Genomic DNA, 26,376 nt, shown 5'->3' with positions numbered 1-26,376 from the left:
ACCCGCGCTCTCCCGCGCGGAGGGGGATGGGCTAGGTGGATCGAACCACTGTAAACGCCCGAAGGCGGGGAAGCAGGCGGTGACGGCCGTTAGGGAAGAATTAGGGGTAAGCGATTAAAGCAACTCGGATACATTTTTGTATCGCGCCAGGTAGTCGTCCTTCTAGTCGCGTGGGCCGCCTCTGGCTCGCCTTGAATTCCTTTTCTATTTTAGAGTTGTCCATCCTTTTGCCCAGTCAGTAGACGAGTTCAAGTGACCAGCACGGACAGGGGGACATTCATAATGTAAGCTAAACGGTTTGCCTAGCAAAAGGCTGAAACGCCCGGAACAATCGCCTTTTGAGCCTCCACTTTTCTATGGTATTAACTGTTGAGTTAGAGGACATTTTCATAGCATTCCTCATATTAAAATGATTTTTGGTCCCCGCTTTCGGCGCTACAAATAGTTCAGCCTCGACCCGCAGCGCCTGACGGGAGAGGAAAGGGGGCGGCCGCCATGTTGGACGGAACCATCCCCTGCCACACACGGGGTGTTCAATGCTCCCATGAGTTTACTGATGAATAGAAACAACCTTGACAAATAGGATTAAGCATTTTCTTGTCACAAAAATGTCAGTTCGGTGACTTTCGGACGCGGTCCTGCGAATGTAAGTCCTCTTCGTCTCGTCGTGAGGTCCCAAGGCGTGGGTGCGCCCCTGGCCTTCGTGTGGCTTCCCGATCTCACGCACATGGCTGCGCTGTAGCCGGCGCGGCGCGCGGTGCGGCCTGGGAGAGTCGGAAGCGTGGTGGCCGCGGAGCCCTGCGGGGAGGCAGCGTTGGGCCCATGCAGGACGCGGAGAACGTGGCGGTGCCTGAGGCGGCCGAGGAGCGCGCCGAGCCCGGCCAGCAGCAGCCGGCCGCCGAGCCGCCGCCAGACGTGGGACTGCTGCGGCCCGGGGGGCCTGGCGCTCCGGAGGCGGCGGGGACCGAGGCCGTCAGTGAGGAGGTGGCGGCCGCCGAGGCCGGACCGGAGCCGGAGGTGAGGACCGAGGCGGAGGCGGCCTCCGGCCCATCCGAGTCGCCTTCGCGGTTGGTCGCCGAGGAGCCGCCCGGGTCGCATGCCGAGCCCCGAACCCCGGCACAGGGCGAGGCCCGGGGGAAACAGGCCCGGGACGAGCGCACTGACAGCCGGGCCCAGGCGGCGTCCGAGGACGCTGGAGGAAACGAGGGCAGCGCGGCCGAGGCCGAGCCCCGGGCGCTGGAGAACGGCGACGCGGACGAGCCCTCTTTCAGCGACCCCGAGGATTTCGTGGACGACGTGAGCGAGGAAGGTGAGGGCCCTCGGGGTGGAGCCGGCGAGCGGCGCAGGAGCGTGTCTAGGGTTCCTGAGGTGGGAGACGTCGTCGGGCTGTGCCACCGTTTCGTGCAGAAGTTCCAGCGAGGGTATCCGTGTGTTCCCGAGAAGCCACCATGGAGGAGGTTCCCGAGTGCCCGCCCTGGAGGTGTTCTGAGAGCCCAGCATCTCCCTTTTTGTAGAAAAGGGGGCTAGATGGAGTCCCCTTTGGAAGCTAGGCATTTGTGAGACAGTCAGAAATCTGTGAGAGTGGGAGAGGGCTCCAGGGGGACTCCGTTATGACTGGGTGTGCCGGTGCCGTGAGTGTCGCTGCTGAGGGTACAGCAAAAACCGAGAACCCGGTGTCAAGCTTGCGGGTCTGCGTGTCCCCAGAGCTGACCCGTCAGACTTTCCAAGGTAGGGATCGTAGTAACAGGTTGTGGCAGAGCCAGTGATTTTGTCTTCCTGCCCCGCAGAATTGTCCACCTCCAAAGACTTCCCTAGTGGGACAGGCAGCCCCTGTCAAATTCCAGTTTGGTTTTCCTTTATGCCCCCTCCCCCACGGTAAACCTATAAGGCGAATTATTTTTCTAGGTTTTAATGTTGTTGATAACAGCCTGCTTTGCTTTCATCTCTACCTTGATTGGATTTACAGGCATATTTCTGCTTCCTGCCTGAAGGTGCTCCTCTCCTAAAGTGACTTCTGATGAGAGCTGATCGCATTTGTTTTTGCTTTATTTTAGCCGTCTTAAGTCTTTAAGTTGGGAACACATTAGCCTGTCTATTGGCTAAGTTAATACTAGAGTGAGAAAAATAAAAATACTCTTGATGACACAGCCGGTGATACACTAAGGCAATTTAGGGAACAACATAGAGTGGCCAACTTATAATTTAAATGTTTTTTAATTTTTTGGAGACGGAGTTTTGCTCTGTCACCCAGGCTGGAGTGCAGGGGCATGATCTCGGCTCACTGCAGCCTCTGCTCCCGGGTTCAAGCAATTCTGCTGCCTCAGCCTCCTGAATAACTGGGACTAACAGGTGTGCGCCGCCATGCCCAGCTAATTTTTGTATTTTAGTAGAGATTGGAGGTTTCACCAAATTGGCCAGGCTGGTCTTGAACTCCCGACCTCGTGATTTGCCGGCCTTGGCCAGTTTAAATGTATTTTTAAAAGGCTATCAAAAATATAAAAATTAGCCAGATGTGGTGGTGCACACCTGTAGTCTCAGGTACTTCGAAGGCTGAGGCAGGAGAATCATTTGAACCCAGGAGGCTGAGGTTTCAGTGAGCCAAGATTTCATTACTGTACTCCAGCCTGGGTGACAGAGTGAGACCCTGTCTCAAAAAGTGAAACATTAAAGAATAAAAAGGCTGTCAGTTACTGTGACCATTATTATGTTGCACTTTTTTTCATAAAAGACTAAATATTTGCATGAAAAGCAGGAAGGACACCACAAAGAAGACCTTGGGAGCATCTAGTCTAAGTCCTTTGCTCCTGAGGAAACGTGTCCCTGGAGGTGGAGTAGGCTGCTGAGAATTCCTGGTGGGTCAGCACTGCTTGGGGTCCCCCAGACTTTCCTGCTCAGAATATTGTTCTTTGTAACACTTCGATTTTTTTAGATTTTGAAATTAAAACTTTTGGTTTAGTGATTGTTTTGAGCCCTTGGATATTCTGCTGAGTTTTTGTTGTTGTTTGTTTGTTGGCTTGTTTTTTAAATAGAGACAGGGTTTCACCATGTTGGCCAGGCTGGTCTTGAACGCCTGACCTCATGATCCTCTGGCCGTGGCCTCCCAAAGTGCTGGGATTATAGGCGTGAGCCACCACGCCCAGCCTGAGTTGTTTTTTTAAAGCATTATTTGAGTCTATCAAATTCACAAATTTCTAATATGTGAATTCTTTCTGGAATTGGGAAAAGCCAAGGTTGGCTGGGCTGGGTGATGACTGTGGGTCATCCTGAAGGTGCAGTGGCCAGAGTGACAGGTGAGGCATCTGGTCCTGGGGAACTCAGGCTCAGCAAGTCAGCATTTGTCATGGTCCCCTTGGTTGTGGTTGGTAACTCAGGTAGGTTTTTTGTTTATGAGAAGAGCTGCCCTTCAGGGTCAGTGTGCAAGACAGTATATGACTACCAGTTCTTTCCGGAAGGGGTCAGGTCTTCCAGGGAGCAGACCAGAGATGGCCTGGAGTCCTTGTCTTGCCGCTTTTAGGTTTTTGGTATAGATTAGCATCCCAATCTGTAATCATCCTTTCAGGTTAATGTTTCAGCTGCTTTTGGTGTTTGGTGAAACAAATATGTGATCAAGATTTTAACTCGTAAGTGTCTTTTTTGGCTCATGAACTATTTTTTCTCTTTCTATTTGCTATTTAGTGTTGAGAATTGTTCCCTTCTATTTTTCCTGGAGACAGATTGGGAATCCGTGAACTGTGTGTAACTGGTGCTTCGGCTGAGAGTGATCAAGGCGATGTGTCTTCATGGTGTAGTTACTTCATATATTTCCTTCCTAGGTGTGGGCAGGTTCTTCTAGTCTAGATGCTTTGAGCTTGTGGGAAAGGAGTATACAGTTTGTGTAAAAGCTGAGCCTTTTATTGCAAGCCTTGTAAATTCAGATCAGGCTTTCAGGACATTTAATTGACTTTTAGGTGTCCCTCTGCTCCTCAGAAGGAAGAGGGCTGAAAGTCGAGTTGATCACTAGTGCTCAGTGATGTCAGTAATCACACCTGTGTAATGAAAGCCAGAAGGACTGGGTTCAGGGGGCACCACATAGCTGAACAGGTGGAGGCTCCTTCGGGGTGGCATGCCTAGAAAGCACAGGGAGCCCCTTCGCTTTTCTTCCATCTACTTCTTTGTGTTCTCTATAACTTCTGTTATAATAAGCTGGCAAACCTAGCTCCCTGAATTCTGTAAGCTGTTGTAGCAACCCAAGAAGTGGGGAATAGTGGGAACCCTGCTTTGGAGGCTTTCGGTCAGAACTGGAGATGACAGCCCACTACTTACAATTGCCATCTGAAATGGGGACCCTTCTTTGGGACTGAACCTTCAGCCTGTGGGATCTGATGCTAATTCCTGGTAGATAGTGTCTGAATTGGGTTAAGTTGGAGGACACCCAGCTGGTAGCCCCTGGAGAACTGCTTGATATGGACCCACATCTGGTGTCAGAAATGTGTTGAGTGGCATGTGAGTAGGAAAAACACTTTGCTCCATCCCTATCTCCTGTGTTGATCCTTCGAGATTTTTAACATAGGGAATGTTGGATAAGGGGTTTTGGACGAAGGTGCCTGGTGGTGGGCCGGTCGGGAAGTTCACCCAGGTGCCTTCCCTGTTTGTTTTTTTTCCTGATCCCCTTGTGAATGGCTATCCAGTTCTCTGCCTGAAAACATGAAAATAACTGGGAACAGGAGGTGGGAGAAGAGTTACTATTTTCATCCCAATTCACTCAAGAGAAGTTTTCCTCCTTGAATAATTTCTAGTAGTTTGAATTCACAGCACAAATGTGCTGCGAATATATCGAGCATTTAAATATTTACTTGTTTGCTAAAATCTTCTGTAAAAGTCAGTTTTCATTGACATTGGGATAGGGTTCTGCCTAGATGTTGCTAGAAACCTTTCAAAATCTAGGGATCTCTGAAAGATCTAATATTGGATATTCTTTAGATTTTCTTCTTCATTTGCATTTTGCATTGTTAAAAGCTTTTTATTGTTAACTGTCTTCTGGTCTTTGGTTATTGCCAGAACTTAACTGACATACCTTGACTGTTGACATTTCCATCAAAGGGAGAGAGAGGAGTCCCAGTCTCCCTACTTCTCACATTTAAATTCTGAAACAAGCTAGGGTTGGGGTTTCTTTTGCTCACAGCAACAGCATTTAGATGATTCATTGTCACTTTCTGGATATTTGTTCAGTGTGCTTAATGTGTTAATGTTTTTCCTGGTAAAAGTGGTCATTTGACAAATCTCTGTTTCGCAGAATTACTAGGAGATGTACTCAAAGATCGACCCCAGGAAGCAGATGGAATCGATTCGGTGATTGTAGTGGACAATGTCCCTCAGGTGGGACCTGACCGACTTGAGAAACTCAAAAATGTCATCCACAAGATCTTTTCCAAGTTTGGGAAAATCACAAATGATTTTTATCCTGAAGAGGATGGGAAGACAAAAGGGTGAGTGTTCGCCTGTGAGAGAAGTCTCATCTGTGTCTGGCACGTCGTGATGAAGGAGTGTTGAACTGTTGCCTCGCCCAGGCACGTGGGCCATTCTCTTTTTTAGGCTGCCCTCAGCGGGAAGCTCTCGAAAGCAGTGAATGAGAAGATGATAAAGTTTGTTTTTTTAAGTTAAGGTTTTAAAGTTTTTAAAATTGGCCAGGCATGGTGGCTCACGCCTGTAATCCAAGCACTTTGGAAGCCAAGGAAGGCGGATCACCTGAGATCGGGAGTTCAAGACCAGCCTGACCAACATGGTGAAACCCCCGTCTTTTAAAAATAAATAAATAAATAAATAAATAAAAAGTTTTAAAATTACCTAGAATAGGCCAGCATGGTGGCTTACACCTAAACTCCCAACACTCTTAAAGACTAAGGCCAGGAGTTTGAGGCTGCAGTGAGCTATGATTATGTAGCTGCACTCCAGCTTGAGTGACAGAACAAAACTCTGTCTCTCAAATAAATGACGTAAAGTAAAAACTAACTAGAATAGTTTTAGTTTCTAGAAAAATTATCAAATGTAGGTAATGCTACAGTGTTTTTATGTTGGGCAGTCAGTTGAAGGGTAGCCTCTTGACCCTCGGTTACTCATGTTACAATGAAAAGTGCTCTGAGGTCCTTTGTAATGTTGCCTATAATACACAATATTAGGCTATTTTTAAGATTTTGTTTATTTTTGAAACAGAGTCTCACTCTGTTGCCCAGGCTGGAGCTCAGTGGTGTGATATCAGCTTACTGCAATCTCTGCCTCCCAGGTTCAAGTAATTCTCCTGCCCTAGCCTCCCAAGTAGCTGGGCTTACAGGCACGTGCCATCACGCCTGGCTAATTTTTGTATTTTTTAGTAGAGAGGGAGTTTTGCCGTGTTGCCCAGTCTGGTCTGGATCTCCTGAGCTCAAGTGATCTGCCCACCTCAGCCTCCCAAACATGAGCCACAGCGCTGGCCACAAGTTCTTTTAAAAAACAGCTTTATTGAGATAATCGATACATAATAAATCTGCATAGTTTTAAAGTATACAGTTTAATAGATTTTGATGTCTACACTTAATGAAACCATTGCCACAGTCATGGATGTTTTGATTAGCTTTTCTATAATTTATAATCATAAAACTAGAGACTTGAATCTTCTGGTTAGGTTTCCCTCTCATTTAGGGAGCTCCTTGGCTGTGGGTCTGTCCTCTGTGTGACTGCCTTAGGCTCAAGGCAGGAAGAACAGCACAGATAACTCCTGGTACAGAGGGCTTGTCCATGGAGAGGGGTGGGGTAGACAGTGCATACCTGCCCAGCCTTATGGTGTGCGTGTGTATGAACGGCCCTCTTTCACTCAGGTATATTTTCCTGGAGTATGCGTCCCCTGCCCATGCTATGGATGCTGTGAAGAACGCTGACGGCTATAAACTGGACAAGCAGCACACGTTCCGGGTTAACCTTTTCACGGATTTTGACAAGTAAGTTCAGGTTTGGTCATGAGGCAGTGGACGTTGATGGGCAAGCGACCGGCCGTGTCTGGGTGGTTTGGTGCTTCTCAGTGGGCGTTGGTGCCTGTCAGATTGTTAACAGCCTTTCTGGTCAGGCTTCCGCAGGGCCACAGTGCCATTTCATAGCCCTGCCCCAAGCTCCTGGCCCGTAGCACCCCTCCCCATTATGCCAGTCACAGCCCTGGGGGTGGGCAGGCAGAAGTGCAGTAGGGCCATGCTGGACCCCTGGTGCTCTTTCCAGTCATCAGAGCATGGGGTTCGACAGTCTCCTTTCTCCTCTAGGTATATGACCATCAGTGATGAGTGGGATATTCCAGAGAAACAGCCTTTCAAAGACCTGGTGAGTGGCCTGAAACCTGCATCTCAGTGGTTTAAAGAAGTGTTGCTGGGGCGCGGTGGCTCACACCTATAACCCTAGCACTTAGGGAGGCTAAGGTAGGGGGATCCCTGAGTTCTAGGAATTCAAGACCAGCCTGGGCAACAAAGTGAGACCCCCTCTTTACAAAAAGTAAGTACATAAATTAGCTGGGCCTGGCATGCACCTATATTCCCAACCACTTGGGAGGCCGAGGTGGGAGGATCACTTGAGCCTGGGAGGATGATGCCACAATGAGCTATGATTGTGCCACTGGGCTCCAGCCTGGGCAACAGAGTAAGACCCTGTCTCAAAAAAGGAAAAAAGAAATGCTGGATGTTGTCTTGACTTGAGGTTAAGGTGTGACTTGGGAGTTGAAGTGTGGACTGAATTTGTCATGTCTTTAAGAGCAATAGTTGTGAATAAGTTTTTTTTTTTAATTAATGAAATGTTATTCCTTGCCTTCTTTTTTTTTTTTAATATATAAGGGTAATTTACGTTACTGGCTTGAAGAGGCAGAATGCAGAGATCAGTATAGTGTGATTTTTGAGAGTGGAGACCGCACTTCCATATTCTGGAATGACGTGAAAGACCCTGTCTCAATTGAAGAAAGAGCGGTGTGTATTTGCTGCCACTGGGGGTGGGACTCACCTCCCCTCTTTCCTTAACAAAGTGGAACTTTGTTTCCATTAGAAAACTGAAAGAGCAGATGAGGTTTTATTTTCTTTGAGATTACTTTATGAAAACAACTTATTTTATTCCTCTTCCAGCTTTGAAGTAGATCCTAAGAAGTGAACAGGCTTTGTGTATTTCAGTTATGAGTTTGCAGAAGGCCGGGCGTGGTGGCTCAAGCCTGTAATCCCAGCACTTTGGGAGGCCGAGGCGGGTGTGTCACGAGGTCAACAGATTGAGACCATCCTGGTCAACATGGTGAAACCCCGTCTCTACTAAAAATACAAAAAATTAGCTGGGCATGGTGGCGCGTGCCTGTAATCCCAGCTATTCAGGAGGCTAAGACAGGAGAATTGCCTGAACCCAGGAGGCGGAGGTTGCGGTGAGCCGAGATCGCACCATTGCACTCCAGCTTGGGTAACAAGAGCGAAACTCCGTCTCAAAAAAAAAAAGCGTTTGCAGAATAGATTTACTGTAGGAAGGTCTTGACGTTTGATATTTTGCACTGCCTTTTTCTGCAGAGATGGACAGAGACATATGTGCGTTGGTCTCCTAAGGGCACCTACCTGGCTACCTTTCATCAAAGAGGCATTGCTTTATGGGGGGGAGAGAAATTCAAGCAGATTCAGAGATTCAGCCACCAAGGGGTTCAGCTCATTGATTTCTCACCTTGTGAAAGGTAAGCTGATAGAAAAACACCAGTGGAGTTTTATGCTTTTCACCCCATGCCGGCCTTCTATAGGTAGTCTTTAATTTTGTAGCATTTCAAACGTAGAAAGATAGGAGTGCAGAGAATGCTGGTGTGCTTTACTGAGATCTTCTCACATTTGGTTGCCTTTGCGTCATCCTCTGTTGTCTCTGTATAGATACTTTTCCTGAGCCATTTGTAAGTTGAAGTAACATGTCCCTCTAGCCCTGAATGTGTGTTCCTAGAAATAGGATTTTGTTAGCATGACCACAGTACAGGCACTGACTTCAGGGATTTAACATTGTTTTAACATTTGATTGCATTGCCATATTCTAATTGTGTTACTTGACCTAATAGTTCTGTATATTATTTACTTTCCTTCAGGATCTAGTCTAAGGTCACATATTTTACGGATAATAAATTTTCCTTGCTCTGTCACCTAGGCTCGGTGCCATTGCAGGCCCATTGTAGGTAGCCTCAGCCTCCCAAGGTCAAGTGATTCTCCCACCTCATCCTCCTGAGTAACAGGGACCACAGGCACATGCCACAACTTACAGCTAATTTTATTTTTTTGTAGAGATGTGGGTCTCACTTTGTTGCATAGGCTAGTCTCAAATCCCTGGGCTCAAGTGTTCCTCCTGCCTTGACCTCCCAGAGCATTGGGATTACAAGTGTGAGCCACTGCACCCGGCCAAGCCAGGGTTTTTGATCTAGCTAATCTGGTTGTCTGAACCCTGCTAGGGAAAGGCATGGTTGTGGAAGGCAATGTGAGGGCGAGATGGGGCTGTTCTGCTTTGCCCTCATGGGTTGTGTCTGCCTTCCCCTCTGATGTAAAGGACTGTCTGTTAACACTGTGAACTGAGTGAGCAGGTGCAGTAGCTCCAGACAATCCAGCAGTCAGGTAAATAATGACTGGGAGGAGCCTCTAGGCTCTAAAGTTTCCCATCAGATTTATGCTGGCTTTTGAACTGGATGGGACTTTTTTTTTTTTTTTTTAAGATGGCGTTTCTTTCTTGTCGCCCAGGCTGGAGAGTAATGGCGTGATCTCAGCTCACTGCAACCTCCCCTTCCCAGGTTCTAAGTGATTCTCTGGCCTCAGCCTTCCAAATGGCTGGGATTAGAAGCGCCTGCCACCATGCCCAGCTAATTTTTTTATTTTTGGTAGAGATGGGGTTTCACCATGTTAAGCTTGTCTTGAACTCCTGACCTCAGGTGATCCACCTGCCTTGGCCTCCCAAAGTGTTGGGGTTACAGGAATGAGCCACCGTGCCCAGCTGTATTTTTTTTTTTAACCTTGTTAGTCTTAATTAAACATTGGTAAAGATATAATTCTGACCAAGCACAGTGGCTCGTGCCTGTAATCCCAGCACTTTGGGAGGCCAAGGCGGGTGGATCACCTGAGCTCAGGAGTTTGAGACCAGCCTGGCCAACATGGTGAAACCCCATCTCTACTAATAATACAATTAGCTGAGCATGGTATCAGGCACTTATAATGCTAGCTACTCAGGAGGCTAAGACACAAGAATTGCTTGAACCCAAAGAGTAGAGGTTGAAGTGAGCCGAGATCATGCCATTGCACCCCAGCCTGAGCAACAGAGTGAGATTTTGTCTCAAAAAAAAAAAAAGATAGAATTCCACACTGCATCTCCCTCTAGATCACTCAGCAGACTTTTGTGTAGGATCTGCTGGGTTTTTCCTGTGCTGATCTTGGATAAACTGGAATGCCTGCAGTGTGTTGACGCCAAGAATGAACAAGCGCTGCTTCTGCTTCCTACTCCACTTGGGATCTCTTGGGGCCGGGAGAGTGTGGTGTTTGGGGAGAGAGTTGGTTCCATGAGTTCTGACTGCTTGTTCTGGCTGCACAGACTGTGACGGGAGATGAGGATAGCATGCAGTGTTGCCTCCCTCTTCTAGGTACCTTGTGACCTTTAGCCCCCTGATGGACACGCAGGATGACCCTCAGGCCATAATCATCTGGGACATCCTTACGGGGCACAAGAAGAGAGGTTTTCACTGTGAGAGCTCAGCCCATTGGCCTATTTTTAAGTAAGTGGATCATTGTAACAACCTCTGTAGCCTTTTGTCTTGTAATTGGAATACCTGGCACTTCTGTTTTCTTCTTAGGTGGAGCCATGATGGTAAATTCTTTGCCAGAATGACCCTGGATACGCTTAGCATCTATGAAACTCCTGTAAGTGGCTTCAGTGATGGGAAACACTCATCCCTTCCTTGCTTGTAATTGGGGTGTGGAGCCTTTACTTACTTGTGCTAGAAGAGGAGGAGGAGGTTTCGCAGATTGCAGTAAAGGCCTGTCTCCTGCACCGTTTTAACTGCTCCCACTCTGGGCGAAGCTCCTTAGTCCCACCTGCCCACCTTGCGCAGCTGTGGGAAATCCTGGATGGGAGTTAATGCAGTGGGCTTCGGAACTGTGGCTTGAGGCAGTGGATGGGGGTGGGTGGGTTCACCGTCACCCTCTCCGCGCACTGCTCCCTAGGCAAACTCACATCAGACTCGTTTCCTTTTGTGAAAAGTTACATGTGTTACTGAGACACTGACCTGATTTGACTCAACTGTAACCTTCCCCTTTTTTTTGGCCAGTCTATGGGTCTTCTAGACAAGAAGAGTTTGAAGATCTCTGGGATAAAGTGAGTGTTCTTATCAATTTGGTATCTTAGTGTGTTCAGGCTGCTTAACATAATACCAAAGGCTGGTTGCTTATTACAGCGGAGATGTCTTTATCCCAGTTCTGGAGTTTGGGAGTCCAAGGTCACCGCACCTGTAGACTGGTGAGGGCCCACTTCCTCATGGACAGCCCCTCAGTCCAGCCTCACCTGGTGGTAGGCTTCTGGGTCCACTTCTGTAAAGGTCCTCATCTCATTCCTGAGGGCTTCATCCTCATGACTTGCTCAGCCCCCAAAGTCCCCACCTAATGCCATCACTCCAGGGGTTAGAATTTCAGCCTGTGAATTTGGGGGTCATAGATGGTTTCCACTGCAGTTGGTTTCCTTTATTTGCGCTCTCGTTAGTACTTTTTTTTTTTTTTTTTTTTTTTTTTGCGGTGGAGCCTTGCTCTGTCACCCAGGCTGAGGTGCAGTGGCGCAGTCTCAGCTCACCACAGCCTCTGCCTCCCGAGTTCAAGCGATTCTCCTGCCACAGCCTCCCAAGTAGCTGGGACTACAGGTGTACACCACCATGCCCGGATAATTTTTGTGTTTTTAATAGAGATGGGGTTTTACCATATTGGCCAGGCTGGTCTTGAACTCCTTACCTTGTGATCCTCCTGCCTTGCCTTTCCAAAGTGCTGGGATTATAGGTGTCAGCCACCACCCCCAGCCTAGCACTCAGTTCTTAACCAGTTGGAGAGAACATGGTGAGTTCTTTTTTAAAAATCTTTTTTTTTTTTTTTGAGACAGTCTCTGTCCCCCCGGCTGGAGTACAGTGGCACAATCTCTGCTCACTGGAGTACAGTGGCATAATCTCTGCTCACTGGAGTACAGTGGCATAATCTTTGCTCACTGGAGTACAGTGGCACAATCTCTGCTCACTGCAACCTCCGCCTCCCAGGTAAAGGCATTCTCCTGCCTCAGCCTACTGGGTTGTTTGGGACTACTACAGGTGCCCACCACCACACCCAACTAATTTTTGTACTTTTAGTAGAGACGGGGTTTCACTGTTGGCCAAGTTGGTCTCTCCTCAGCCTCCCAAAGTGCTGGGATTACAGTCATGAGCCACCACACCCATTCATTTTTTAATTTTTTTGAGACAGGGTCTTGCTCTATTGCCCAGGCTGGAATACAGTGACATGATCTCGACTCACTGCAACCTTCGCCTCCCAGGTTCAAAGGATTCTGGTGCCTCAGCCTCCTGAATAGCTGGAATTACAGGGGTGTACCGCCATGCGCAGCTAATTTTTTGTATAATTTAGAAGAGGGTTTTCACCATGTTGGGCAGGCTAGTCTTGAACTTCTGACCTCAAGTGATCTGCCTGCCTGCCTCCCTTGGCCTCACAAAGTGCAGGGATTACAGGTGTGAGCCACTGTGCCCAGCCTAAGATGAGTTTGTTTTGAATGCCAGGATGAAAGCTCGAGCCGATGGGCAGGAAGGCTGCTCCGCGCTGGGCCCACCACCCTCGAGACACCACTTCAGCAACTCTCCTTTCTGTGCCCAGAAATGAATCTTCAAGGCCAGAGTCTTGAGTTGGCTTCCTTCCATCTACCTCATCTTTGACCTAGAAACTGGGAGGGTGGTTCCAGCCTTTTAAGGAAGAGAGGAGACTTTGCTTAAGCAAATGGTCTTCCTATTACTCTTGTGTCTGAGGCAGAGTTTGGGGAACCTTCAACTCATTTTCATTATCAAAGAATGGGGACGTTTTTATTTATCAGAAAACTCTTGGAACAGGTCATCACGGCAGTGAACTTCTACCAGCAATCCAAGGACATTGACGTTTCTTACTCCTTTTATTTTTACATTTTGGGCAACATTATGGCTCATAAAATAAAAAGAAGACCAGGACGTTGGTTCTCAGTAAATGCAAAACAGAGCACATAACGTGTATAAAGCTGTTTTTTGCATAGTTGAGCTCAGGAACCGTTCCTTCCAGCAGCTCTTCTGTTGAGCACTTGATCCGTTGGAGGGAGTTGCCCTCGTTCTTGCTCATTGCTTACACTTGATTTGCCATTTTCCCCTTTGACACCTTAATTAATCTTTAGATGTCATATTGCCGGATCTGGCAGCCTCAAACTTACTTGCCTTGAAGCAGCAGTACGTTGTATCTAAGAGTGGGCTGACGGAGCCCAGGCTGGAGTCCATATGAGTCTGTGCATGACGGTGGGGTTGCTCATATTTTGTTTGCATTCGCTCCCTGTTACAGTGAGCGCAGTAATGCCCCAGGGTCCTGGTGAAGACCTGTGAAGCTGTGCGCCATGCCCAGAGCAGTGTGTGCCTGTGTGGAATGAGGGCTCAGCGTCAGCTGTGTCGGCATTGAGCTTCTTTACAGCAAATGAGTTGTTTTATTCTCTTCTGCTTTTCAGTTTCATCATCACTTGGTCTTTGCTGTAACATTTTATTTTCCTGATCTGCAGAGACTTTTCTTGGTCTCCTGGTGGTAACATCATAGCCTTCTGGGTGCCTGAAGACAAAGATATTCCAGCCAGGGTAACCCTGATGCAGCTGCCTACCAGGCAAGAGATCCGAGTGAGGAACCTGTTCAATGTGGTGGATTGCAAGCTGCATTGGCAGAAGAATGGAGACTACCTGTGTGTGAAAGTAGACAGGACTCCGAAAGGCACCCAGGTACGTGGGTGCCCGTGGGAACTGGAGGTTCCTTATCCTTTGCTCTTCAGTGACCACTGTATTGTTTGGAGGCTGTTAATGGATTTTTAAATTCAGATTTGTGGGTTATTTTGGCACCCTCCTGATATACCCGGCAAGTCTTAATTAGAGATCTTGGCATATTCTATTTAAAGAGTATAATTTTTTTTTAAAGAAAAGTTTTTCGAATAGGCTGGGTGTGGTACCTCATGCCTAGAATCTGAACACTGGCAGGCTGAGGCAGGAGGATTGCTTGAGCCCAGGAGGTCAAGGGTGTAGTGGGCCATGACTGCATCACTCTAGCCTGGGCCACAGAGCAAGACACTGTCTCCAAAATAAGTTTTGAATAGATGTTACATTCACGTGGTTTAGAGTTCACAAAGGAATACAGTAAAATGTCCCCAGACACCCACCTTTTTTCTATATTGATTGCTAAAATGAGAATATCATTTTGTGTTTTTTTTTCTGTCACCCAGGCTGGAGTGCAGTGGTACGATCTTGGTTCACTGCAACCACTGCCTCTCGGGTTCAAGTGATTCTCCTGCCTCAGCCTCCCCAGTAGCTGGGACTACAGGTGCCTACCACCACGCCCAGCTAATTTATGCATTTTTAGTAGAGACGGAGTTTCGCCATATTGGTCAGGCTGGTCTTGAACTCTTGGCCTCAGGTGATCCGTCCACCTCGGGCACCCAAAGTGCTGGGATTACAGGTGTGAGCCAATGTGCCTGGTCTAGAGTATTATTTTCTTTCTAAGCACAAAGAGTAACATACTCAGATTTTTTGTGTGTGTAGTTGATAATTAATATTTACCTTATCAAAACACTGTCTGAGTTTTTCCTCTAATGGAAGTATTCCACTCTTTAAAGTGGTGAGGCAGTTCAGAGGGTTTTAGTGTGTTCACAGGGTTGTGCAGCCACCATCACTCATTTCACAGTGTTTTCATTGGCTGGGCGTGGTGGCTCACCCTAAGTGGGAGGGAGGATAACTTGAGGCTAGAAATTTCAGACCGGCCTGGGCAATACAGTGAGACCCCATCTCTACAGATAATTTTTAAAGATAAAAAAAAATGTTTTCATCACCCTACAAAGAAACACCATACCTATTAGCAGTCTCTCTGCCTAGCTCCTGGCATCACTAATGTCTCTGACTTCCCTATTCCAGACTCACAGCTGGAATCAGATAGTTTGCAGCCTCTGTGTCTTAACTCCTTCATGGAGCAGTTTTCCCATGGCTTGTCCGCAATATTGAGTCTGAACAGGAATCTGCTGTTGGGTGGACCACTTTTCTTTGCCTCCTTCCTCTTTTGGTGGACATCGGGGTGGTTTCCCCTTAGACTCCTGGAGTAGGGTAGGACTTCTGGAAGGTCAGGGCTGCAGAACACCCCACTGTCTGAAATAGTTTCACCAACCCCATGGGTGGGCCTTTTGGGCCCTGTGGACCTGGCACGCAGACTGTAGTGAGGATCCTGGGACTGCTTGTGCCAGAATGTGGGGGGCAGGGAGGCTCCTGAAGGTGGGATCTGGTCGGATTATTTCACGCATGTCCGGTAGCTGCCTCTGGATGGGTTGCCGGCAGTTCCCCTCCAGCCTTAGAACTGTGTTCTCTTCTGAGGGCTGCGGCTGCCATCACTGCAGATGCTTGTGTGTGCAAACCAGGAGTGCAAATAGAATCTTTCATTATGAAGTTGTCCTTTGATTTAAACCTTTTTCTCATGTTTTCAATGTCCTGAATGTCACCCCTTCCCTCCTTTTTTTTTTAAACAGGGTGTTGTCACAAATTTTGAAATTTTCCGAATGAGGGAAAAACAGGTACCTGTGGATGTGGTCGAAATGAAAGGCAAGTTTTACTTTAGTCATTTTTAATTGGATGGGCCCTAAGTGCTGTTTTACACTTGGATTTTAACACTTTCCACACTTGGATTTTAACACTTTCCTGCTAGTGGGTTGTCTGAGCAATGGAGGCAGGACTGTGAACTCTCACCATTAATAGCCATCTCCAGGTCACAGAATGTGTTTATAGCCTCAGCAACATTGAGACCCTCTCTGTACAAAAAATACAGATATTAGCCAGGTGTGGTGGTGTACACCTATAGTCCCAGCTGTTCGAGAGGCTGAAGTGGGTGGATCAGTTGAGCCCAGGAGCGGAGGTTGCTATGAGCTGAGATTGTGCCACTACACTCCAGCCTGGATGACAGCAAGACCCTGTCTACAAAAAAGGGAGAAGAGATGCAGCCTGTGTTCTTGTTTGGCTTTTTGTTTTGCTATAGAAATGAGGAAGGAAGGAGAAAAATAGAGAGGTGAGGAAATGTCAAACCTGGCTGCCCTGCCAGGTAGGGAGACAGGAAGCCAGATTCCACTGTAGACGCCATACTAGGTCCAAAGGAAGTGGCATCCACAGCTGCCTGCGACATCAGGCTCCTTGTCCCACCGTGGGTATCCTGCTCTTAGGAAGGGAACAGTTTCACATAGGTCATTCACACAAGTGGAGGCAGCTGTCTCTGAAACTCCAGGAATGTGCATCTTTTCCTGCTGATGCTTGCTCTGTGGTCCGTTTAATGAACTTTTAAATGTTGGGGGCTATTTCTCTCTGATTGAATAGTGAACATTTTAACTGATTAAGAGTATTCTGTTGTGAATTGACCAAAAGGGAGTGGTCTCTTTCATCAATTTCAGAAACCATCATAGCGTTTGCCTGGGAACCTAACGGAAGTAAATTTGCTGTGTTGCATGGAGAGGCTCCGCGGATATCTGTATCTTTCTACCATGTCAAAAACAACGGGAAGATTGAACTCATTAGTAAGTAGCCTGGTCCCTTTCCTTATCTGAACAGGTCAGCACGGATAAGGACCCAGTCGCCCAGCAGTGAGCGTTTGACTGGCTTAGGACTGTTGCTGGGCAGGACTCACCTGGGAATGGGGCACGGTGGGCTCAGTTAATGAAGTGAGCACGGTGGGCCCAGTGTTGTAGGCTCCTTGCAGGGCAGGGCGCCTCTCTGAGCCCCATTGGGACCTCATACTTAAGCAAGTATTTCCAAGGCTTCTGTTCTCTGTCATTGTCTCAAGTGAAGCTATTTCTCTTATGGCTGTAGCTGCTGTCTCTGGGCTTGGGGTCACTTCCTGTGGACATGCTCCTGCCAGTTCCTAGTCTGGGTTGGGTGCCTCTGACCTTGCAGGGTGTGCAGAGCTGTTCCACGCAGCTGTGCCTTGCCCCCGTGCACCTGGTTCCAGGGCTACTACACTTCACCCACTTGGGGCTGGCTCCTCACTTCATCTAGGGGTCCCTGCTCAGCACAGAGCGTGGCCCCCGTGGTGACGGAATGAACCATGCCCTGTTGCTTCATAGGCGTGAAGTGTATGTGTGTGGCAGCCCGGAGGTAGCAAGGGGTTGTGTTCCTCCCACAAAGGACTGGTTGCCTTATGCCCACCTGCAGAGCCATGGGTTTGGCCGTGTACCTGTAAAGGGTTGGAATCTCCTGGCCTCACCTTTCACAACATGATTCTGTGAGGAGTTTAGTTTTGTTTTCACTTTGCTGGAGTTTGGCAGGTGCGTGGTGCTCTCAGTTGGCAGTAGATCGCAAGATGGTCTGTATCATTAATTCCCATTGGTGGAAACGTACAGGCAGTTGCAGACTGTCCAGACAGAGGCTTGTATCAGTTTTCTAAGTCATAAGACGGCAAGCAGAAGTACCATGTACCTTCCAAACACGTATGACACGCCTCTCCTGAGGTTTGGCATAGACTCTGTGGCCACTGTGTGGGTTCTATCCCGTGCCTGTGACTGCTGGGGTTTTTTGTTGGTGCACGTCTGAGACCCCTGCCCCTCCTGGGGTGTGTCTGCCTTCCCACATCTCCTCCCCTCCATATCCTGCCCCAGCTTCTTTTTTGGATGTACCGCAGAGGCTAAGGAGAGAGAGGTCGCAGGTCATCAGCTCTGTCTGAGCAAGCTCTGAGGGGGGACTTGAGCCCACCCCGGCTGACTTTCACTTCTCACTGCTGCCGCAGCTCCGCCCGAGGTCGTTTCCGGAAGTAAGACTTAGTACCTGGAAAGATGATGACTGTAGACAGTTTCAACAAGCATACAACTTCTCCAAAGATGTCTTATCGCTAGGAAAGTGGCTTTGGTCTTCCAGGGTCACACGTCTCTGACATCCTCTCCCCGTTGGGGTCCCTACAGCAGTGAACGTTTGCTGTAAAGGGAATTCTTTGTCCATTTACTTCAGGAAATAGGAAAATAGTGTTGCTTTGAAATACCCGTGCCCCTTCTTCCCCCCCCCCCCCCCATTTAAAGTATGGATTATGACTTAAGGGGAACTTAGCGATGGATTTTGTAAAATTGTTTTCCGAGGTGGCCGGGCATTCCCAGCTGTGCTCATGTGGGTAGTGTGACCCACGGCCAAGCCCCCCCAGCCTTGACTGCCCTTGGTTCGTTACTTCATCCTGGGGTGGAAGCGCTCACAGCTCGTGACAGGCACTCTGTTTCCTTGCAGAGATGTTCGACAAGCAGCAAGCAAACACCATCTTCTGGAGCCCCCAAGGACAGTTTGTGGTATTGGCGGGCCTGAGGAGGTGGGTGTCCGCGCGCTGAGCCTGTCTGCCTCGTGAGTAGTGCTCTGCCTGCTGCGGTGAAGACCCCTCAGGCACCTGCACCCTGCACTCTGGCTCCTCCTCCCACTTCTTGGTAGAGGGAGTGTTGCACACTGAAAGGATTTACCCCCATGTCAATGGATGGGACATTATTGAACCTTTGCGGATCCATGACACTCGAAGACTAAGGCCAAGCCAGGGCAGATGGAAATAAGCACTCGTAGATGCTTTTGTGAAGTGACAGGCTGACCAGTCTGTGGGTTGTCGTTCTTTTGTGGTTAAACAAGTGCCTTCCAGCAATCCATTTACCCCCCTGCCCCCACCCCAGGAGGTCAGTCACCTCTCTTCTAGCAGGAGGGTATTAGTTACACAGCTGTGAGGCTGCCTTACCTCTGTGGTTGGTGTCACGGTATGGGTCTTAGCTGCATTCCAGCAGTGTGTCAGAATTGTGGAGAAGCTTCCAGCTTTCTGCTCTGAGTTAAAAGAATATCCTTTTGTCACTGCTCTTCCTTGCTTCATTGTTGACACTTGCTACTGTAATTTTGGAGGCTTAGTTAGCCTCAGATAACATTTCCTGTGAAAATAATAGTGATGGCAGACATGTGTAATACTCATTGCACACTCTGAAAGCTGTGATTTGTAAGTCTCACAGTGGCCGCCAGAGGCTGTTGCTTGTTTCCATGTTGACGCCAAGGCTGGCTCCCTGGGGACCCCATGCAGTGCCTCTCAGGAGTGGGATGTCGGGAAGTATGCGTCTCTGTGAACCTGACAGTCCTTTTTGTCTCTGCAGTATGAATGGTGCCTTAGCGTTTGTGGATACTTCGGACTGCACGGTCATGAACATCGCAGAGCACTACATGGCCTCTGATGTTGAGTGGGATCCTACTGGGCGCTATGTCGTCACTTCTGTGTCCTGGTGGAGCCATAAGGTGCAGGCCCGAGGGCATAGCTTTGGCTGTGGATAGAAGCAGGGAGTGCTGGCTGGCTGCTGACTCTGGTGCTGTCCTGGGACCTCAGGGAGGGGCACCAAGCCTTGGTGTTTAACAGAATCCTCAGCTGGTGTTTGTGGCAGGAGGAGGAGGATTCTGGGTTGTAGAAGAGGTGGCGGGAGCTGCCCCTGCTCATGGTGGGGGTGTCTTACCCAGGGACCCCTGAAAGGGAGTGTGAGTGTGTCATGCACGAGTGTTTTTCTTCGGAGAGGAGTCATTTTCTTTAAAGCCTGAACAGTTCCATAACCTCAGACATGAAGATCTTCTCTTTGGAGTCAGTGGTTGAGTCTAGCTGCCACCTTACCCACAAGCTCTTATTCGAAAACTGCTGATTAAGTTTGCCAAGGACTTCTTGTATTTAGTGATTTTTTGAAAGTTGGTGGAGGTACTGACGCTTGAACTGTCCATGCAAACAGAGTCTGTCTATGAGATCAAATTCAATCAAATTAGGGTAATTTTATTGAATGAGATACTGAACTTTTAGGAATACCAGCTTATCAAATATTACAACAAGTGTCTACACTTAGAAATCTTCACATTTAAATCAGGGTGTGTTGATCACGGCCTGGGTCCAGGTATGTTCATAAGTCACTGTGGTGGGGCCTACCTTGACGCCACTTTAGGGCAGGCACAGTGGCTCACACTTGGAATCCCACCACTTTAGGAGGCAGAGGCAGAAGAATCACTTTAGCCCAGGAGTTTGAGACTAGCCTGAGCAACATAGTGAAACCCTAACCCCATTAAAAGAAAAGACCTTCTAAGCTATTGACCACTCTGCTTGAGGTATAAACATTTAGCTCCCACAATGCCAGCATGTCATAGGGAGTTTATCCTGGGTGCCAGTGAAGGCGACGTCCTTCATGAGAGAGTCCTGCTATGAAGAGAGTGGAACCGAGCGGTGTGTGGTGATGCAGTTAGCTTACATCTGGCACAGGGTTCTTGTTGCCAGCAGGAACGCGTAGGCCTGTGCTGTGATGAGCGCTGCTCCAGCTACTGTGTGCCCTGCACTCTGGGTTGATTACATATTTTGTGTCTTTAATTTACTGACCACCTCCCCTGCTGAATGTCAGCTCAGCAAAGGTAGAGCTTTGTTTGGTTCACATGTGTCCCCGATATCCAGGACCTTGTTCAGCAAGTGACATAGTCACTGTTGTGGCTCTGCTGACCCGTTTATGTCCTGGTGTGTCCCTGCCCTAGGTGGACAACGCGTACTGGCTGTGGACTTTCCAGGGACGCCTCCTGCAGAAGAACAACAAGGACCGCTTCTGCCAGCTGCTGTGGCGGCCCCGGCCTCCAACACTCCTGAGCCAGGAGCAGATCAAGGTAAGTATCCCCCACCCTCAGGTGCAGGGCATGTGGAGGTGATTATGGCATTGAAAGGAAAAGTGGTTAGGGTGGTGACTGGGGGGTAGGCCCTTTGAAGAGATGAGGGAACAGTGAAAACTGAACGGAATAGAACAGCTTTAGGATAGTTAACCGAGGTCTTCAGCTTGTTGAGGGAAGTTTTACATGAACCCGAGGGGTGGATAAAAAGATGGCAGGGGCTATTAAAAAGTCCTGGTGGGATTAGAAAGCGACTTGTCTGGGATTTACATAATGATGGTAAAATAGGCCGATGGTATTAAGTCAGAACGAAGAAGAGGGTTAAATCCCAGGAAGAAAGTCAGTCTCAACATGAAACATGGAAGAGAGCAGGTGCGAGCACACCTGGGGCACAGTGTTCTGTTAATGACTCTGGATGTCACTTCATGTCGGCAACTTTGAAGATTGCGTTTGTGCTTCTTGCTTTGAATGTTAAATCCTGAGTGACAGTAGTCTTTTGTTTCAGCAAATTAAAAAGGATCTGAAGAAATACTCTAAGATCTTTGAACAGAAAGATCGTTTGAGCCAGTCCAAAGCCTCAAAGGTGAGCCTTGTTCCCTGAAGGGAGAGCCATGTTGCGACATCCACCATCACAGCAAAGGCAGGCTCACGTCAGGGCTTTGAGGGGGCTGCTGTGTGTCTGCTCAGAGTTGCTTCTGCCCCGAAGACACTGGTTCTGTTTTTCTCCTAGGAGGGATGCAGTGGGGGACTGGGGCTGGCACGAGGACTTGGAGTTGGGGCCTCACTGCTGCCCTGTGGGCGGGGGCGGTGTTGGGAGGAAATGAGAATGAACAGACTGCCATTCCTGCCTGAGCACCTCCATATGCCATTGTCCTGGCTCTGTCCCCGGGTGTGTGCTCTTCACAATGGCGAGGCAGGTGTCACCAGTTCTATGGCTTTCCCCACCCTCGTGCATAGGAATTGGTGGAGAGAAGGCGCACCATGATGGAAGACTTCCGGAAGTACCGGAAGATGGCCCAGGAGCTCTATATGGAGCAGAAAAATGAGCGCCTGGAGCTGCGAGGAGGTAACTTTGAGATCCCTCAGTCATCAGCTGGCCCTTCTGCTGCCATGGGCCCCAGTGGACACAAACTCCTGCGTTCTTCCCACTGGCCTCGGTGGTGCCTCTCAGCATCTGCCCCATGGGTGACCCGTGCCCTTTGTCCCCTCAGGGGTTGACACTGACGAGCTGGACAGCAATGTGGATGACTGGGAAGAGGAGACCATAGAATTCTTTGTCACTGAAGAAATCATCCCCCTCGGGAATCAGGAGTGACCGGGGAGCTCTGTGGTGAGCGTCTATGGGGAGGTGTGACGGGGGTCCTGTTGCCTCCTCTCACGCTGCTTCTGTTATCTCACTGAGAAAGCACCTCCTTTAAGGCAGGGGTGAAGCCCCAGTGTTACGTGCTCAGGGTTAGCTGAGCCTTGTGTGAAGTGTGGAGTTGGTGCCAACCTGGCCTTGGCTGTGCTCTCTGACTGCATCACAGATGGTGCCTTTCAGGCAGTGCTGGGTGAGGGAGGCACTGTAGCCAGGTGCTGGGAAGTGCTAGGAAGAGGAGGGTGGCTGTGCCTGGCCATTTTCCGACACCCTTGCTAATGACTGCTGTGGTGTTTCCACCAGAAAAAAACGCTGGCGTGCGCGCCTACAAATCTGGTTCCAGCAGCCACCAGCCTGTTCTGAGACAAGCCTTCCACTTCGGGGGCTGGGGAGCTCCTGAGTCCTGGGGGCCTCCACACCTCACAGTGTGGGCATGTGTGGGACAGAAGGCTTAAGTCCCTGGGACTTGGGGATGCCTGAGGATGGCCTGGTTGCTGTCCCCATGAGTGAGTGATGGTGACACACAGGCTCAGTTCTCTGTGGCTAAGGTGACTCCTGTTGCAGTACTCAACGTCAGCCCCTCAGCCTTTTCAGGCGGTGCTATTTAGGGCCACTATGCCTGCCCGTCCAGGGGACGGAGCCACTGAGCTGACTCCTCCTGGCACTCCCGTGCTCAGCTGCAGGATGGAGCGTGAGCGAGGTTCCTCTGTTGCATTGCAGCGCGTGTGGTGTGGAGCGGAGGCCACCCTGCAGGAAGCCTGCTCGACTCCCACTTCCTCCCTGTGCTCTGGACTGTGACCACGCCTGGGATTCTGCCATTGCAACACATTTTTGTGCCTTTCAGCCCCTGGTGTCTGCAGTGGGGGGTTTTAAGGCACCACTTCCACTTCTTTCTTGTTTGGGGTTTTCTGTCGGAACCACCTGCGTTGGCTCCGTAGACTAGCAGCGTCACCGGCAGCACCTTCTTCCGCAGCCAGTGGTGTTTCCACGGTGTCCATCCACAGCTGAGCGGCGTAACCGTTGAAGGACTTGCGTCCCCGTCGCGCGCAGTGCTGGACATGTCCCCGATCTGCTGAGAGGGCACTGCCACGCCTTGTACCCCCACCGTGCAGGTTGTGGCCAGTTTTCTCCACAGGTTGAACGTGGAAATAAAAGCAAAGTTGTATGAAAAAGCCGTCTTTCTCCTCTCTTTGAATGTGTATAGCGACCTTGAACCTGTTGCCTGCCTCACTCCTCAGTGGCAGGCACCTGCTTGCCAAGCCAGGTCTCCACAGGATGCTGTTTCATCTGGTCATCAGGCACACTCGGCCGCCCTGCATCCAGCAGTTTGCTGGTCAGTCACACCATGATCTCTTCTGTTCCATTGTTTTCTGTGAAAGGTGCTGGTCATTTTCCCTGGTGAGAACCCTGTGGCCTTTCCTTGGCATTAGACACGTTGGGAAAGGTATGTTGAGAATGGTCAGTTTTGCTCCCTTATACACAGTCCTCTTGTACTGAACGGGTTTCCTGTTGGGAAGGAGCACACAAATGGGGGGAGTTTCAACCCCTTCTGTTGGCAGAGTCTCACTTCCCATTGGCACCCGTGACCTAGCATTTTCATCCACCTCTTTTCAACTTGTGGAACCTGAGGCAGCACTCAGAACTCATAGCCAAGGGACCATTACAAATCTAAAGCGATTGGGCTGTAGTTCACAGGGCAGAGGACCCAGGCACCTGCCGCCCTGGAGGTGCAGCCTGGAGCCTCGCATCCCGCTGAGTTTCCTGGGTGTGAGGAGGGTGTCTTGGTGCATTTTCTTTTTTATGAGCCTTACATTTCTCTTATCTGCGTCTTTAAAATTCTAGAGTTGTTGCAATCCTGCTGTTTATCCTGTCCCCCTTCAGCGCACATTTTATTAGTATTTCTTGTTTACGTTCATGCTCTTTAAACTCATGCTTTTAAACTCTAGTGTGCCAAGAAACAGTTTTTCTGATTTCACGGAAAGAAGAAAGGCACACAGTTCTACCATATAACAAATTTTTAACAGACCTTCTAAAAAAATTAAGTTTTCACTGTTTTAAATGCACTAGTTGTAATTGTTTTATATAATTCGTAAATAAAGAATTTCTGAAGACTTTGTGCTGTTTTTCACTTTGCTATGGTCAACGTGGATTTCCCAGAGCTGGCCTGCAGTGGAGGGACTTCCCGGGTATCGGGGTCCCCAGGGCTTTGGGCTCAGGACCTCAGGGTGGGCTGGGGACCTCTGCTGCAGGCACAGCCTTGGTTGTGTCTCAGGAGGCTGAGGCAGCCAAGAATGTTGCGACCAATGGATGTGTTCCTGGCAAGTGCCTTGGTCAGACACTGGAGCTTGGAGGAGTGGGACGTGGATGTTGGAGGGGCAGCCCTTTTCTTGCCGAATCCACCTGGCAGGTGCTTCCTGCAGCACAGCGTTGACCTGGACACCAAGGAAGAGATGGATGTGGTCAAACATATGCCTTGGCCTCTGAACTGAGCTGCCCCTGCCCGGCAGTTGGTATACAGGAAAGGCGCAGTGGCTTTTGGGAGAGCTTGAGTTGCCCCGCCTGCCAGGAATGGACCCCCGGGTCCTTTCAGCTCTGTAACTGGAATCATGAAGTTGGACTTAGAGGTTCAAATGGCATGGATCTGATCTTGGCGTGATTTCTTTTTTTCCTTTTTTTGGGGGGTTGTGCTGTGCTCGGCCTGACCTTGGTGTGCTCTCCGTCACTGTGGGAGTGGTTTTCTGTGCTTGGCATTGACCTTGGCTCTGGGCACTGTTGTCCTGCACTCTGGTTAACACAGCCTGGTGGGGACAGTTGGCCTTGGCGGTGTAGGTTCAGTGTGGTGACCTCCCTCGGACTTCTAGTGGAAATGTTGAGCACAACCTTTAGGCATTTAATACATGTGATTGCCAATCCAAGGACCGACTGGGAAAGGCACACAGACCATGGCTAGTGCATCAGTGATGTGGTCGTAGGCCAGGTGCAGTGGCTCACGCCTGTAATTCCAGCACTTTGGGAGGCCAAGGTAGGCGGATCACCTGAGATGAGTTCAAGACCAGCCTGCCAACATGAAACCCTGTCTGTTAAAAATACAAAAATTAGCCAGGTGTGGTGGCGCATGCCTGTAATCCCAGCTACTCGGGAGGCTGAGGCAGGATACTTGATTGAACCCAGGAGGTGAAGTTTGCACTCCAGCCTGGATGACAGGAAAGAAAAAAAAAGTCACTGTTGGAAAAGGCAGTTGCAGTTGAAGTTGCCACGTGAAGCTTCAGCTGCTGCCATTTGTCTGCTTCAAGGGCAATGCTCCAGGCCCACCCTGGTCTCTGTGTGAGGGACCCCTGGGGTGGGCAGCGTCTCTGCTGGTTTCAAGGTGCCCACCCTGCAAAGAAGAGGGGCAGCCCCTCTACCTGCATACTGGGGTGGGGTTGGGGGGTCAGGCCGGCTCATGTGCACCAGGTGAGGCATGTGGAAACCCGGGGTTGCCATAGTGAGTGTGGAGATAGAGGCCACCATGGTTCCTGGAGCTGTCCCCATGTGCAGATGTGATCGGGGGGCCATCCTGCTCCTTAGGACCCAATGTGAGCGGTGCCAGCCTAGCTCCCCTGAGGCCCAGCTGATGTAACCAGGGTGAGGTGGGGCTGAGCACAGCCAGGTCTTACCTCTGCTGGGATAGCAGGGAGTGTGTCCCTTGCCCATGCCCTCCTACCAGGTCGCAGGCCCCTCCCCACCCTGGGGCATCCTGGCATTGAGGTAGATGGAGCCCAAGAACCAGCCAGTCATGGTGAGTGCCCTCCCTCGTCCCCTGGCTGCCCCTGCTGCGAGTGCCCAACGCTGCCTCCCTGACCTGCCACTATAGTGACCCTTCTGTTATGAGGCCCCATTTACTCCTCCACTGTCCCTCCCTGGGACCTAGCTATCCCGTTCTTCACCACCGCCTCCAGATACCCTCTCTGCCCCTAATCCCCATGCTGCTGGCACCTGGGCATGCAGGCTCCGGGCTCCGCAGCCTGATCCAGGCTGTCTGATGGGGGACTCAGAGCCTCTGCTGCAGAGTGGTGAGCTGAGCTGGGGACTTGCCCCAGTGCTATGGCTGCCCCCCAGCTGCTTTTTCTACCAAAAAAAT

General features: G+C 49.6%; 1 protein-coding gene across 2 annotated transcripts; it reads left to right on the top strand.

Annotated features, from left to right (window-relative positions):
• The first annotated feature begins 4 nt into the window (after positions 1-4).
• On the top strand, positions 5-24,365 carry EIF3B (eukaryotic translation initiation factor 3 subunit B). Of its 2 annotated transcripts, none has more exons than XM_035289526.3 (19): positions 5-106; positions 5,273-5,465; positions 6,831-6,950; positions 7,263-7,320; positions 7,824-7,952; positions 8,529-8,686; positions 10,610-10,741; positions 10,820-10,886; positions 11,294-11,340; positions 13,777-13,987; positions 15,769-15,841; positions 16,678-16,800; positions 18,491-18,569; positions 19,378-19,516; positions 20,774-20,899; positions 21,405-21,482; positions 21,857-21,965; positions 22,111-22,229; positions 22,977-24,365. In XM_035289526.3, the coding sequence occupies exons 3-18, from the start codon at positions 6,868-6,870 to the stop codon at positions 22,212-22,214; spliced, it is 1,716 nt and encodes a 571-aa protein (XP_035145417.1). In that variant the 5' UTR covers positions 5-106; positions 5,273-5,465; positions 6,831-6,867; the 3' UTR covers positions 22,215-22,229; positions 22,977-24,365. The 2 variants fall into 2 exon arrangements, with proteins under 2 accessions (XP_035145417.1, XP_002744483.3); XM_002744437.6 differs by lacking the exon at positions 5-106 and adding an exon at positions 755-1,309.
• The last annotated feature ends 2,011 nt before the right edge of the window (positions 24,366-26,376 follow it).

The sequence above is a fragment of the Callithrix jacchus genome, chromosome 2 (genome assembly GCF_049354715.1).
Source record: "Callithrix jacchus isolate 240 chromosome 2, calJac240_pri, whole genome shotgun sequence".
NCBI classification, from domain to species: Eukaryota; Metazoa; Chordata; class Mammalia; order Primates; family Cebidae; genus Callithrix; species Callithrix jacchus.
This window is presented reverse-complemented; position numbering and strand designations above follow the sequence as displayed.